Source organism: Gymnoscopelus braueri (genome assembly GCF_963280865.1).
Source record: "Gymnoscopelus braueri genome assembly, chromosome: 24".
NCBI classification, from domain to species: Eukaryota; Metazoa; Chordata; class Actinopteri; order Myctophiformes; family Myctophidae; genus Gymnoscopelus; species Gymnoscopelus braueri.
The window spans coordinates 28,544,374-28,561,361 of NC_137626.1; the positions used below are offsets into that span (position 1 = coordinate 28,544,374).

The following is a 16,988-nucleotide window of genomic DNA, read 5'->3' on the forward strand; positions in this document are numbered from 1 at the left end:
TATGTTGGTTTGTTTACTGTTGAGTGAGAAAACAATGTTGCACATTAAGCTAATCATCTGGGGGACCCCAAAAATAATTTGGGGACCCGACCCCCAGTTTGGGAACTACTGACATACAGTAATGTGATCCATACCCCCATCATCTTCCTCTGGGTAGACTTTCAGCTCCGTTGGCTAATTGGCTTAAGGCTAATACTCTGTCGCATGATCCCATCGCTCGACAGAAATGACGTCAACTGACAAAAGGCATGATGGAAGAAGTACTCAAATGTTTTACTCAAGTAAAAGTATCAATACCCTATTGTAGAAATAGTCTGTTACAATTACAAAATCTACTTGAGTAAAAGTAAAAGTATTGGCATCAAAATGTACTTTAAGTACCAAAACTGTACTCAAAATTAAAAGTACTTAATTTACTTGAGTAAATGTACTTAGTTACTTTCCACCACTGCAGTTGAACACCCTTCGCACAGTCATTCTTGACTGTGCGAAGGGGTACACATTAAAGGAGTAGTTCACCCAAAAAAGTACTTATTTTCTATCAATTACACACCCCATGAAGCCTTGAATTCATGGGGTGAATTTCAAGGCTTCATGGGGTGTGTAATTGATAGAAAATGAGATTTATTTGGGGTGAACTACTCCTTTAAGCCTCACCCTGTGTGGTTCGCGGTTAGCTGATTGGTGCTCCAGTGGTCACCAGCTTGTAATACGCCCCCTTGAGGCCCATGAGCTGGTCGTGTGCTCCCTTCTCAACCACCAAGCCTCTGGACATGACGGCGATGATGTTCGAGTTCTGGATGGTGGACAGGCGATGGGCGATGACGATGCATGTTCGGCCCTCCCTGGCCTTGTCCAGGGCCTCTTGCACTGTCTGCAACACACACACACACACACACACACACACACACACACACACACACACACACACACACACACACACACACACACACACACACACACACACACACACACACACACACACACATACATACGCAAATGGACATAGAGTTATACATGCAGTCACACATGCGAAGTTTGTCGAAAAATTCTGAGATGTGAACATTTATATGAGCTCAAATATACTACTACTACTCGTCCACGCCTTTGTCTCCTCCAGGCTGGATTACTGCAATGCACTACTCATCGGGATCCGTAACAAGAGCCTCCAGAGGCTCCAGTACATTCAAAACAGCGCTGCTAGGATCCTGATGAGAGTGCGAAAATACGATCGCATTACACCCATCCTCCGTTCACTTCACTGGCTCCCCATCCCCTTCAGGACTGAATACAAGATTTCCCTTCTCACACATCAGTGCATCTATGGCAATTCCCCCACCCCCCCGCCTCAAAGAACTCCTCGCCCCAAAACCTGCCACTCGAAGCGTCCGCTCTTCCAACCTTCTCCTTGTCCCCAACACCAACCTCCGCACCATGGGAGACCGGGCCTTCTGCTATACAGCCCCGTGTCTGTGGAATGCCCTCCCCGAACACCTGAGAGCACCACAGTCCACTGATGCTTTTAAAAATTGACTAAAAACCTACCTTTTTAACAAAGCGGTTTCTTAATTTTTCCTGGGCGTATGTTTTTTGTCTTTGCCCTGTTTTTTTACCTAGTTTTAATTTGACCCTTCTTTAGTCTCGCCAAGTTGGGTCCCATGTTATTGTTTGGTTGCCTATGCTGTTTTTATGCCTTGCTTTAACCCTGTAGCACTTTGAGATTCGCAAGAATGTAAAGTGCGTTATAAATAAAAGGCATTATTATTATTATTACTATATACTATACTATATAATCTACAATAGAGTCCTATAATACTTTATAGTCCTCTCTCCATCAGCAGTTGTGGAATGTTTTGTGAGATTTCATCTTGAGGGCAAGGAATTTACTGCTTGTAGGCCTACTGACCAGCACAGCTGTGGCACAACTATAGAGTTAAGATCTGACCTGACTCGTTCTGGTCTGTTTTCTCTCAGACCCCTTATTATCAGATGACACTTGGATTGCTGGATGGGCTTATTACTCTCATTGTTAATTCTGGTCTGTTCCCGTTACTGGTGTGTTCCGTTGCATGAGTATATACTGTAAACTGTGAACGTATGTTGCTCTGGGAGTCAGACAGCGTGTCCCATTGTGACATGTACTGTACGTTTGGCTCCAGTATTCGAATACTTTTAAAATCTCCCATACTTTAACCCATTCAATCCGGACGCATCTCTGTCATTTTTTATTTATTCGGCTATTAAAAGATCTACAAGCTCATGGAGCGGTGCTATGAGCTTGTAGATCTGCAATTTTTTGGAAGATCTTGAACATTTTTGCAAATCTTTTAATATATATTTTTTAAAGCGAACATTTGTAAAACATTTTGTTCCAGGGACCCCGAGAAGAAAAGATTTGCACACGTTTTCTAGCTTGTATATCTGCTATTTTTGAATAGCCAAAGAAATCTAAATTGACAGAGATGCGTTCCCGGATTGAATGGGTTAAGATCTGAGTTGTGGTCTCTGCCTCATTGTTGTGTCTGTTATACTTTCTGAGTACCGCAATACAGATAGCCTTAACAAGTTGCATGGGCATGCACCACACCGTGGATAAGACCAAGTCAAGCGAACATATTCATTCATTCATACATGCATCATGATTTACCACTTTGAGGCATTTAGTGTTCTAATCAACAGTTTGTCCTATTTTATTGTCAAATGGTTTTACTTTACCCATCCTTTACACTAACATACTGTATACGTCATCGGACGTGACAACCAACTGCTGTAGCCAACCACAATGTGAGCAATCCCCCAGGTTAGGAGATCTACTGTAGACTATACTATAACTGTGTGCAGTCATGTTCAGCTGTGACATCGTTCAAATGTCTAAATGTCTGATATTAAACTAGAATCTACGACCCACAATGTTCCAGCACAGTACGAGTTGCTTAGCAATGCAACAGAGTAGATATTAACTCTTGATCAAACCTTGATATCTCTTTGTTTAATTTACAATGTGAAAGCAATTATGTATAAAACTGTTTGTATACACTGTGTGTATAAGAGCAATAGAACGCTTGTGTGTTGTGTGAATAACATCATGATCTGATCACAGCTGAGATGTTATTCATCATAACACACTCTTGTGTTCTATTGCAACTCATTTAGTATAGTAACGTGGAACACGTTGTTATACCTTTCAAGCCAGGAACACCTCTGTGTGTAGTTGTTGCTAAATACAGTATATATCAACATACATTATTATTTATTTTCTTTCAGAAAACTTAGGTCAGGATTTAGAAGGCGTTTTTAGAATCGGCCTCAGGTCTAAATGGGTTAACTGAATATTAGCATGTCTTGACACTGTTCATACTGTAGATAGACAACATTTTTGAAGATTGGCCACTAGCACTTAAAGGTTTTCAAGACAATGATTTTGAGAGTCTAAGTGTGACATTTGTACCAAACATGGGGTCTCGCTCCACTGTCTCATGAAGTGTGTGCGTGTGTGTGTGTGTGTGTGTGTGTGTGTGTGTGTGTGTGTGTGTGTGTGTGTGTGTGTGTGTGTGTGTGTGTGTGTGTGTGTGTGTGTGTGTGTGTGTGTGTGTGTGTGTGTGTGTATAGTGTGTAGTGTGTGTGTGTGTGTGTGTGTGTGTGTGTGTGTGTGTGTGTGTGTGCCCGAGCGTGTCATGTGCGTGAGTGAAGTTGGTGAGTGTGAGACATGGGTAAAGCAGCAGGGCTTCTTTTTAATTGAAAGGCCAAGAAAGACACAGGGGACGGGGTGGGATTTCTATTTTTGTTTTGTTGTTGTTTTTGTATGTGAGAGAAAGTTGAAAATGGGAATGTTTATTGTACTGCTATGTCTAATGATAAAATATTGATAAATTGTGTGAACCTGTTGAAGCGTTAAACCACATTAAATCAAAAACCTGACTAGCACAACTCTTCTTGAATAGAAAGCAATACTTTCCCTCCATTTCTTATTTGTAATGATATATTGAAAAGGTGGGTTATCACTCATTCATGGTATCACACTAGCTATGGTTTTCTTGTAGTTTTGTTGAGAAAAATGATGCACTTGGGTAAAGGGAGTACTTTGATCCAGATATCAGGGTGGATACTGAAGCAAAAAAAGTTTTAGAACCACTGTTCTAACCACCATAATCACTGAAAGCAGCCTCTAAGGCCCATAATCATCTGAACTGGGCAAGCAGCCTTTAAGGCTTGTCCCATAATCATCTGAAGTGCTCGTGCAGCACAGTAGGTTCAATGCTCCGGTGGTCAGTACTAATCACAGACATGACTAGTGATGATCGTTTTCATATTAATCAAGTAGCTGTGCTCTCAGCATTGAGAGAATACCAAGTGGCCGACTGTGCTCTGAATGCCAAATGTTGGCTCCTAGGGCCATTATCATCCAATGTGCTCGAGGCGCAATGTTTTTCAAATGCCACATTTTTTCACCTCACATAATAGTATTTTACTACTAGTACTAATTCCCTTCCTTCATTTCACATAACATTTCTTGTCACTTAGCCTCTGTGTTTAACAACATGGTGCCTGTCAAGATCTGTCTCCGTGTTTTGTTCTGTTTGCCCCAGCCAATCCGGGATCCCTGTGTTGATTGTTTCTGAGTTTCACCTGTCTAGTTAGTTCTGCCCCGGTGTTTTGTATGGACTGAAGAAATAAAACGTTGCTTTCACTTTGAGTTGGACTCAAAGTTCTCCTGCATTTGTGTCGAGTTTAGAAAAAGGTGCCGCTATTTTGAGCATGTCATAATAGATGAAAGTCTTTCAGTTTTGTTAATAAAATAGCTGATCTACAAACTCACACAACACACAAAGAGTGGAAACGGAAAAAAATAGCCTGCTATTCCACAATCCATCAACACCACCAGTAGTGTCATCAGTGTAATATAAGAGCGATAAAAAGCATGCCACAACACTCCGTATAGCACAAAGAGGGACGTATCACCCGCAAACACAAGCACCTAGATGTCTTTAACAGGTATAGCAATCACTCCATTGATACAACAGAATGAGAAACCATATATTCACCATTTCCCGAACCACATTCAGTCGGTCTATCCCAAAGAGGGGATCCAACTAAAAGGACACTGACCTTTCAAAACGATCAGAGAGATTTCAGTGGGGAAGTAGTTTGAGTGGTGCCCAGAGCTTCAGCAAAGATGTTTCATTGCCTTTATAGACTGCATATAATCTCTCGTGAGGGGAGAACATTAAAAATCTCTTTGCACCAAAGTGTGGCATCCGTTATTCATCGTACAGCAAAGCATGTACGACTTAAAGTGGTTAACCATTTCACAGATCAGCTGAATTAAAACAGGTTTGACGAGGACCCCGCTGAGCATAGAACGCACCTTCTCGCTCTCCGTGTCCAGGGCAGAGGTAGCCTCGTCCAGCAGCAGGATCTTGGGGTCACGTATGATGGCTCTGGCAATGGCGATGCGCTGTTTCTGACCACGAGAGAGCTGAGAGCCATGAGCGCCCACGTTGGTGTCGTATTTCTAGGCACCCGAGACAAAAGTACCATTAGATCGATGAGAAGATGGTGTGTGTGCGTGATTAGAGCGTGTTAAAGGTGCTGTATGCAATGTGTTTTTGTTAAAATAAGTGTTAAATAGCTCTATATTCCAATAGAACCCATTGCTAGAGGGTGTTTTTGTTCGGCAACAGCGGTCTCCCTGTCTCTCCGGCTCTTTAGTAAACAGAAAATACATTTTCAAGTTGGGATACCATTGGATAAAATTAGCAATTTTATCCAATCAGGAGAGACAACTCATAGTCATACAGGATACAGGATCAACAAGTGAAATTGGATGTGTTGAAACTAAATGTGGAACAGGAACACTATAAAACTAAGCTGATTAATAATCTTTGTGGAGTTCTCCCTCCTGATTGGATAAAATTGGTATCCCGACCTGAAAATACATTTTCTGTTTACTAAAGAGCTGATGAGATGGGGAGACCCCTGTTACTGGGGTCTCCCCCAGTAATGATTACGGAACATAGAGTTTTAACTTTTTAACAAAACTGGAATATTGCCTGACAGTAGTGTGCTTGTCTAAAGTACCTCAGGTAGTGACATCACAAAGTCGTGGAGCTGGGCCTTTTTGGCGGCGGAGATGACATCGTCCTCGCTGATGTCCCGCGAGTTGTCGCCGTACTTGATGTTCTCCGCAATGCTGCAGTCGAACAGGATGGGCTCCTGTGACACGATGCCGATCTTCGACCGCAGGAAGGAGACGTTGACGCGTGTCGAATCGTGCCCGTCGATCAGCTGCAAGACAACAGTGTGAGTTTCACCGTAAACATCATTCCTGAACACAACACAGCGCTAATACAAACAAGGACACAATGGAAATAAGTTCAGGATCAGTTTAAGTTATATTGTGATCTACTTGTATTTCTTTTAAAATCAAATCAAATCACCTGTACAGAACACATCATTCACATACAGTATCTTTTATGCTGTTGTACAGTATGTTTGTTTTTCCAGGGTTCATTTTGGGGGAAATATACATACAGTACATGTGCTTTTTGTGGGAATATAATATGCTTAATACCCTTTCAAAAATGGAAAAAGGTGCATTTATTTACAGCAGCAGGTCTCTCCAAAAGGCTTTACAATGTGAGGTACATTCATCCAGTGCATTCATCCATTCAAACACCAGACGGTGGAGGAAACCATGCAAGTCACCTGCCCCTCATGGGGCAGATAGGGGTTCAGTGTCTTGCTAAAGGACACTTCGACACGCAGCCAGGAACATCTGGGGATCACACCGGGAACCTTCCAAGACAGCCACTGTACCTTCTGAGCCACTGCTGCCCCATATATTTCTGAGCTTGCATATCTGCTATTTTTCACCCTATGTTCGTCTGAATGTTCGCCTATTATGACATGTACAGAACAGGGACACTATAGGGTTCATGAGGGTTAACTCACAACAACTACACTATTATAGTCCCTTTCAAATCACACACAGTGCCTCAAGGCGGTATCCAGTTGTTCCATGATCACATGGTCACACTATTAACAATGGCTATACAGTACATTGGCAATGACCCTTCACATTGCTTGAAAATGTCTCAGTGATAAAGCAGAGAATCGATGTGGTACGGTACCGTTAACTCACACAGCACACAGCGCACAAAGACTTGCATAACTGTGCCCTTGTACCTGCCTGGTAACAAACAGGATCTTTTCTCACAAAATGCAATAAGTCTATTGTACGTTGTTGTTCCATTGTTTGTTGGTTTTTTTTTTTTTTTTACTGCTGCTGTAAACCAAACTGCAGCCTTGAAGATAATAAAGTTTTATCTTACCTCACACACACACACACACACACACACACACACACACACACACACACACACACACACACACACACACACACACACACACACACACACACACACACACACACACACACACACACACACACACACACACAGGGAGAGACCCCTCATACATTCTACATTCTGCGATGCATACAGTAATAAAGTATACGTGTATTGGATATAATATATCCTACTGTACATAAACATATTATGTTTATGTACAGTAATGTTCTGTGTTGTTCTGTTATCGTGTGTGTGTGTGCGTGTGTGTGTGTCCTCTCACCACTTTGCCGTGGTCGGGGTCATAAAACCTCTCCAGCAGCTGCACACTGGTGCTCTTTCCACAGCCACTGCTGCCCACGAAGGCCAGCGTCTGGCCGGGCTTCACAGACACGTTCAGCCCGTTCAGCACCTGCATGTCTGGTCTGGTGGGGTAAGTGAACTTACAGTCGATGAACTCCAGGTCCCCGCGGAAGTTATCCTAAAAAACAAATATAGAGTCTAAAATGGCATGGCCTCCCTGTCTGATCTTTAAATACGTAAGTTAGCCTACTATAATATGCAGTTTGTGAGCGAAGCTGCACTGTAGTTGAACCTTTCATCATGAGTTCCACTTAGACTTTCACTTCACCAGACAACCAACTTCTGGTTGTGCAGCCATTGGCTTAATTTATGGCTAGATGTGGTTCTCTTTCATCATGTCATGCACTTAGTGAGTGTGCCGGTGGGTGTGAATGGTCTACGTATAATGTGGGGGCAGACGTACATACTGTACAGACAAACCCTGTGTTAGACAATCTATCTATTTTATGTGCCATGCTGTAGAAGGGTGGTGGGGCAAGCAAGGCTGTAGTGTGTTCCCATTATGTGTTATAGCGCCATCTGCTGTTCCCTAAAATAAAGACCAGGGTATAGGTCTGTCTGTGGTGGTGGGTGGCATATGCTGTACTGTAGGTAGAAATGCTGGCATAAATATACAGAACATGCATGCAAACATGCATACAAATATAGATACGTGCATGCATGTTATGTACAATGCATGCATGACAATACATGCATTCATGTGTGTATATATATATATATATATATATATATATATATATATATATATATATGTGTGTGTTGTTAATTTATGAATGTGTTTATCAATCAATGTTGCACTACACCTGTAAGGGTCCATTTTGTTACATTTGTATTAACTCTGTCTGGAGGGGGGGGGGGGGGGAATGAATGACCGCAAGGGGAAATTGTTTTTCTGCACTTGACCAAGCAGAGTGCTGCTCAGATGAGCAAGAGAGGCAGCGGTTAGGGGCTAAGTGTTTTGCCCAGGGACACTTGTTAGGGGCTAAGTGTTTTGCCCAGGGACACTTTGACATGCTCTAATGACAGTAATCCACATATGATTGTGAAATTACTGTAATTGCGAGCCTTGTGTGCCGGTGCACTAAGAGTAAATTCATGGCTGATGTCATACCCATTTGTCTCCCTCGTTGCTATAGACACTGATCTTGGGCACGCGGTCGAGCAGCTGGAAGAAGCGCGCGGCTGATATCTTGGCCTTGGCGTAGTCGGGCGTGTAGGAGGAGGCTCTGCCCAGGGCAGTGCCACTGGTCACTATGGCAGAGATGACCCTATACCGCAACAACCACACAGTATAGGTCAGTAGAATGCACTGTGTTTCTTATTGATGAAGGAATCATCAACACACGACATGTCCAGAAACATGCCCAACATTCATTCCCCTGCTGGCATAGTAATGACTCCTAGCAGTCATAATAAATAATAATCAAACATATTAACCCATTAAGACCTGAGGCGAATTCCACTAATGTCTTCTAAATCCTAACGGTTTTCTGAAAAACCTATGTTTCTATATATCAGTGGTGCTCAAACCTTTTCATGTCAAGGACCCCCAAAATGATATGTATTTGACCACGGACCCCCATCTCAAAATATGTTGTTCAAGGATCCCCAGAAGCAAAGATTTGAGTTAAAAAACATTTATATATTCAAAGATTTGCACAAATGATCACGATTTTTCAAAATAGCAGGTCTCAATAGCTCATAGCGCGGCACAAAGTGCTATTTTTGAAGTATAATTCTTTCCCAGTTTTAATGGGTTAATAATAAATCAGTCACAAGTGCTTTGCTTGAGTAATGTCAACAATTCGCATGATTAAATAATAATAAAAACATTGTCAGATGTAAGTTGATCAATGACACGTCCCAAGATGAAACAAGTGTTCCAACTAAGCATTTACCAAAGCTAACATGTAAGAGTGACTGTTTCAAGCAGTGGTGGAAGAAGTACACTGATTTTTTTTACTTAAGTAAAAGTAGCAATACCACAATATAAACATACCATGTTACAAGTAAAAGGCCTGTATTTAGGCCAATTTAAGTGAAAGTCTTTCAAAATGTGTCAAACCTTTTTGAAAACAGCCGATCTACCAGCTCACACCATTGTGAGCTCCAAACTGTACAGTACTTGAGTAAATGTTACTTTCCACCACTGTGTTTAAGAAGGACTTAAAGAGGAGACATACTCTGCAGGGTTTCTCCTTCTAAGCTTTGCTTATTCTCTATCTCAATTATGCAATGGACTCCTCGCTCTCATTAAAATGGAAACAGAGTAGCTTTTTATGCCTTTGCCAATACTAAAAAAATAATAATATTCCCTTCACCACACGCACACACACACACACACACACACACACACACACACACACACGTCAAAACAGCCAGCCAAGTAAAAAAAGAGAAGCAGGACTGACAGCGATATGGCCAGTCAGCAAACTGATGCAATAAAAGAGGATATAAAAATCAGACAGATCAGTTAATCCTGACTGGCAGCTTTCAGTCATTCAGTTGGCACATATAGTCAGAAAGTCCATCAAACATTCAGTCAGACAGACAGACAGACAGACAGACAGACAGACAGACAGACAGACAGACAGACAGACAGACAGACAGACAGACAGACAGACAGACAGACAGACAGACAGTCAATAAAAAATAAATGTTGTCCACCACCAGACAGAAGTCCTTCAGCTGCCCTCTCACCTGAAGACCATGCTAAAGTGAAGCCCCTCTTGTCGCACCAGGTAGCCTCCGAACCTGTAGGAGGCAGAGTTGGCCAGGAAGATGACGCACTGGGCAAAGCCGTAGCAGGCTCCGTACACGTTGGCCTTCTGGAGGGCGGCTTGGTAGGGTCCATCCAGCTGGTTGTTGTACATCTCCACGAAGGTCTTCTCTTTGCCCAGACCAGCGATGGTCCTGATGTTGTTTAAGGCCTCCCCCGATATCTGAACGACAAACAACTGGATTCAGTTTCATTTAAAGTGCCTTAAAATTTAGAGTGCCTTGAAATTTTCACTGAATGCCGATGAAAATACGCCTTAGGCAAAGCAGTTTGTACAAGAAATTTGGACACACACACACACACACACACACACACACACACACACACACACACACACACACACACAGACCCTCTTACAGACGGTAACTACTTTCAGAGCCACACCGTAAAAAGAAAAACGTCTGGGGAAACTAGTGTTCAAAGATTGTGATTGAAACACTATCCTTATCATTTACACCATCTCTCACTCTCATCTATTGTTGACGACAGCTCATTCTGCCCCCGAGACGTTTGACAGCTTTGTTGTGACCTTTCAGTCAGCATCTAGATATTCTGGACCTGCTATCTGCAAATCAAACAGGAGGCACATAATCAGTGACTGGAGACAAAGACGGTCTGGTCTGAGTCACGCCAGCTTCCACTGAACTGGAAATGTCAAATGCCAAATTGAGTGAATAGCTTTCAAAACCTCTTGGATGTGTCCATGGACGTGTGTATGCATACTTCGTAAGCATTTGTGCATAATGTCTGTGTTCTCCTTCTCCATGATAAATGGTGGGTCCACACACAGAGTGCATACGCATTCTAACTATGCATACGCATTCTAACTACATGCAGTAAATGGGTCTGTCTGTGTGCACTGGTCGCCCCCCACACTTAGCCCTCACGCACTCTGCCGGCAGTCTCCATCGCCTGCTTGTCCTGTTTTGCAAAACCCGTCAGCATCTTGGCCTGGAAGGCGCCGGACAGGGCGATGAACGGCAGGAAGCACATGATGACCATGGACAGCTTCCAGCTGAAGTAGAAGGAGATGATGACGGCCACGCCGATGTTGGTCAGAGAGTTGACGATCATGCCGATCTGCGAGCCTGTGGCCTGGGGGAAACGTTAAAGGGTCAGAGTAAAGAAGAAGTCTTGAAATCAATTTGAAAAACGTAATAAGAAAAGGAATGAATATGAAAATTCAAATATGAACAGAGCATTTAACTTTATTTATTCAATGAACAAGTAAATATAAAATAAACGGAACTTTATTTTATATAACCACTTAATATAATGTAACATTTTTTTGTATAAATAAATAAAATGTTGTCCAATCTGTATGGTAGAGTATGTTAATACAATATAACTTATACATTTGGGGTGGTTGTATTTTGTCTCCGTGCTCTTCTATTGAGACATTTAGATTGTGTCAAAGGTCATGTCTAATTCAGCCAAACAAATATCGATAAGGCTCTACTAAATATGCTTCGAGTGAGACCTAACCATTTCTCTCTGCAGCTAAAATAATCTATTCTCTCACTTTGGGAATCTTTTTTTGCATTGGAGTCCTGTTCTGCTGTGTCTTTTGATGGTGTAGACTAGACAAATGTGATTACAGTGCACAGCAAACGTGATTGCTCACTTTGATGAGATGAATGTTAATAAAGGGGCATCTGGGGACAGTAAAGCGCTAATGAAGACAAATTCATCATCACATTTCTTTTTGTACCCAAGATAGCAGAGCTGATATCCTAAAGAGCTTCGCTATAATCTAGGACAATAGGATAATTTAATAGTATAATGTTTTCATAGTGCGTTATTTCCATGTAAGCTTATTCAGTATAATCCCACTGAGATCAAAGATCCCTATTTATGGCAGAGACCTGGTATAAACAGCTCACCAACAGAATGACGACTAAATGACATGGTTTTGCCTGAAGTGCATCTGCACAAGAAATAAGAAGAAAATGCCTCCAGATAACATCCAGTTCAGCATTTAGAGGGCAGTTACCATTAGTAAATATAATAGTCATAGGATCCAAAAACTTTGCACGAAGATATGTGCCTGAATCCATGCAGAGCACTACACTGTAATACCCAAATACATAGTTTTTCTTTGGGGGCAAGTTATTCTCTTTGAAGAAATATTCCTAAAAGGGTTTAGACAGAAAACACATTACATGTGCCCTTTGATGTTGAAGGTTAAAGGCTTAAGCCAGTCCTATCGCAGCTCCACAGTTTCCCAGTGGACTGCTCTCTCTCCTTTTAAAAATAATCACATTACAGTAAATACTCCAGTGTGGATTTTAAACACTACATAAATATGCTTTATTGAGCATGCACACACACACACACACACGCACGCACGTACACACACACACACACACACACACACACACACACACACACACACACACACACACACACACACACACACACACACACACACACACACACACACATCTTCAATGTGAGTGACCACGGTGGTAAATTCTTCCACACCAGCAGAGGTACAAGGTTCACCACTCACCCCCTGAACCTGCGAGGCGTCTGTGGCCAGACGGGTGGTGAGCGCTCCGGGGCTGTTCCTGTGGTCGTCGAACCAGCCGATCTCCTGGCCTAGCATGGCACTAAAGCCCATCCGCCGCAGCCTGCGTGTCAGCAGCTCCCCGGATTTGGAGAAGGCATAGCCCTGCAGGCAAAATCACACACACACGAGCACGCTTTTTTCATCACCGCTGTCATCTATATTGTTATTGCTGAAAAGAAGAGAATCCGCACACCGTCTTTGAAGCTCCCTTAGAAAACTTTATTTGGCAGAGTACGTTTCGACCTGCAAGGTCTTCATCGGGTAAAATGAGACATTGTACCTGACAAAAACCTTGTAGGTCAAAGCATTGTACTCCGCCAAATGAAGTTGTCAAAGGCGGTTTGCGGATTCTCTTCTTACAGCATTTTGTGGCTTTGTTATCCAGCCCCCGTCTCGATTGTTTGTGGATGTGCACCCCCTGGACTGCATGTATTATTCCCATGATCAGCATCATGATATAATAATCATCAGTGATAAAAATCTTCATCAACATTTTCAACATAGTACCACATCATTGTCAACACAAGTTGATTTCCTTGCACAAGGAAGATCTGTTGGCTTTGTAGTTGGCAGAGAACTTTGTAGTTGGCAGAGAAGCACAGAACAAGGGGACAGTGATCTAGCTAAGGTCTGTTGTTTGTGTAGTTGATATTGAATAATAGTTCAGTACAGTACCTGCAGCATCTGGGTGAAAAAGGAGGTCAGTCCAACGAAGACAAAGAACAGACAAATGCTGTCAATCTCCCTCCGTTGGGCCACTGGGTCCGATATGGAGAATGTCTACACACACGCACACGCACACACACAAAAAAACATGAACAGAGCTGCCAACAGAACTGTGGTGACATTCTAGCAGGTTTATCAGGTTTTTGCATTATGACTAAATTCTAAAAATATTATTGAATAGTACCTTGTAATGGTGCAATGGCTCGTCACATCGACACGCTTTAAAACCTTTACATGACCTTTTTTAACTAGAACTTTTTGACATCATAGTAAAGAGTTGGCTTGTTAGCTAGTGTTAGCTTTCAAAACATACGTACATGTTTTGAAAGCTAACAAGTGCCTCTAGTCAGGTGCATAAAAAGAAAGGCTGTGACCTAAAGGTTAAGGCACATCATTTGAAGATTGTGAGGTTGTGGGATTAAAGGAGAATTCCGGACATTTTAAGTGTTATCTTTGATGTGTCGTTACTCACCTACCGACGTAAACAGTGGCATTGTTTATTCCCAGAGATTTCCCTGTCGTCATATTTTCAACACCCTCCGTTGTCATAATGGGAGCGCGTGTCATAGGTAAATTCGTCTATTATAACCGATGCAAAGTTATTTTTTTCTCTACTACTACTCATTGTGGTGTCTCATGATAGTAAAACATGCAGTGAAAGTTCCTGAGAGGCTACCGCTAATGACGAACGAGCTAACGCTAGTTGCTTGTTTCTCAACATGGCAACACCAAGTTGCCAGGTTCTGGGAGAGAAACAAGCAACTAGCGTTAGCTCGTTCGTCATTAGCGGTAGCCTCTCAGGAACTTTCACTGCATGTTTTACTATCATGAGACACCACAATGAGTAGTAGTAGAGAAAAAAATAACTTTGCATCGGTTATAATAGACGAATTTACCTATGACACGCGCTCCCATTATGACAACGGAGGGTGTTGAAAATATGACGACAGGGGAATCTCTTGAAATAAACAATGCCACTGTTTACGTCGGTAGGTGAGTAACGACACATCAAAGATAACACTTAAAATGTCCGGAATTCTCCTTTAAGTCTGGTCTCTGCTCGTAGCATGCTTGTTTTGAAAGCTGACATCCAAAAGAATATCTGAGTGTGTGTTTTCTTCTGTAGCCAGTGGCAGTTCAAACTTCACTCAAAGTTTTGAGGTGTAACTCCTGCAAGAAACTTTGAAAAGCTTGAAGCTTGCGGTTGTGGCAAGAGACACTCAACATGGCACACTGGTCCACAGGTAGCATGCACTTTGAGGCTGTGTGTGTGTGTCATGGATTCAAAGCTGCTTCTGTAGATGTGTTGGTTGTAGGATGGTGGATGGTACCCATGAACCCGTGGTTATAACAAAGTATAATTATAGTCATAAGCCGTCATAAATACTAATAATAATGTATAATACAATAATAATGCAGTATAACAATAATCATAACACATTATAAAGCATTATGTAATGACTTATAATGTCAAGTATACATTTAGTGTGATCTGCTTATAACACTGCATAAATGCAGTTGCATCAACAATCACAACACATTATGAAGCATTTAAGTATGTTTAAAGCATTATAGACATGGGCTTCATAGAAGGTGTTACTGTGACTTTTATTATATGGTATGTCATTTGGTCCAGAATTCCTTTACTGCTTAAATGCACTGTTTGATATAACGGTGATACTCTGATCAAAGTAGCAAATCTTGTGTGTTCTCTAGAGTGTGTTAACTGGTACTGTACATGTAATAATGTGGTGAAGATTAACTATCAATAATTCAGCTGGGGATTCTCTGGAACCCCCTAAAGGACCCCTGGGAGTCGCTGGACCCCACATCAGAATTTAACCTGAAGAGTCACAGGCTGCAGTTTCATCATTGTGTTCATTTTAACTCTTGTGTTCTTTAAAACTTCATGCACTATAAAGACAAGTGACTTGACCAAGCAATACCTGGCAAGTGCTGGAGCCATTAGGCCAGTGGATAACTCTCTAGCAGTTTGCATTCTTTTTGGTGAGATTTCCGAACAATGCTTCCATGTTGATTCAAGTGCAGAACAGAGGATAACGAAGATTATTTGAGTGTGATTATCAAAACCACACAGTTAGGAATGCTGTCTCAAAGAGGGATAGAATTAATCAGTCTATTTAATTGTGAGCAGTGGTGTATGAGAACATGTGCAAAGGCGTGGGTGAAAAGGTTCATGGGAAATGGAATTCATGTAATTATTTCATGTCTGCCGAATATGTAACACTTGTATTGTGACATGTCATAAGGGTATTTATCTAACAGGTGGCAATATTAGGTTTGATTAAAAGACCAGTCTAGGTTTCCTCTGGTTTTATGTTATTACTGGCTGGAAGTAATGGATCCAATTGTTCAATGAGGAATTGTTCTGCATGCCATGTATTGGATGGTATCCATATGTGTCATTGTGACCCCAATAAAGTATTTGCTGTGAACATGGGGGCTTATGACACATCTATGCATATCTTTGGTTTTGGCTTTAGTGTCTTTGGTTGTCACAGCATTAAAAGAAGCAGTATTAAAAGGTATGTATAACATTTGGTCATAAGATTTGCATAAAATCTACTTTTTGGGGGTTAACAGTGTAGGGTTGGTTCAGGGTTTAACTAATATGTTATTTATATTTATTTTCACAGTATAGTGTGGCAGGTTTAAGTAACATCATTCATTTGTATATTAATAAAGTGCACCTTGTTGTACAGTATTTGCACTTTTCATCATTTGCAAGTTTCTATGTTATTGTAATTATGTTTATTGCTGCCTTTCTGGGCTCTCTTATTAAATATATTTGAATTTCACTGGGACTAACCCGGTTTAAATAATTGTAATAATTATAATCAAAAATGAATAAATAAAAAGCAGTGCAATTAAAAACAATATCTATTTTGTCTTACTGCCAGGATCTGGGAGAAGAGGAGGGAGTAGACGGGATTGACTCCTCCGTTGACCGCTGCCCCCATGGATCCAAACAGCATGTAGGGCCACTCTGGAGTGTTGTACTTCAATATCCTGGTAACTGGAGCCGGCTCAACACGTTCCTCTTCCTCTTCCTCTGCAATGGCATTCTGGGAGATCACCAGACACACACACACACACACATAAGCCCATGCGTTTCTATTACAAATGCAGAATGCACACACACAGAAACACAAATACTTACACCCCTGACACTGTCCCTCCA

The 16,988-nt window shown here is 41.7% G+C and overlaps 1 protein-coding gene across 1 annotated transcript in view; it reads right to left on the minus strand.

Moving 5' to 3' along the window:
* Positions 1 to 673: 673 nt before the first annotated feature.
* The window catches only part of abcb11b (ATP-binding cassette, sub-family B (MDR/TAP), member 11b), a gene marked incomplete at its 3' end in the record, with an annotated part of 29,224 nt that continues 12,909 nt past the window's right edge, over positions 674 to 16,988 (minus strand). The window contains exons 20-29 of the mRNA XM_080422454.1: positions 16,702 to 16,872; positions 13,736 to 13,840; positions 13,001 to 13,162; positions 11,380 to 11,583; positions 10,410 to 10,651; positions 8,821 to 8,977; positions 7,630 to 7,827; positions 6,079 to 6,285; positions 5,366 to 5,512; positions 674 to 874 (exon numbers count right to left, since the gene is read on the minus strand). Of these exons, the coding sequence (XP_080278580.1) occupies positions 674 to 874; positions 5,366 to 5,512; positions 6,079 to 6,285; positions 7,630 to 7,827; positions 8,821 to 8,977; positions 10,410 to 10,651; positions 11,380 to 11,583; positions 13,001 to 13,162; positions 13,736 to 13,840; positions 16,702 to 16,872 (1,794 nt within the window). The remainder of the gene's footprint in view (positions 875 to 5,365; positions 5,513 to 6,078; positions 6,286 to 7,629; positions 7,828 to 8,820; positions 8,978 to 10,409; positions 10,652 to 11,379; positions 11,584 to 13,000; positions 13,163 to 13,735; positions 13,841 to 16,701; positions 16,873 to 16,988) is intronic.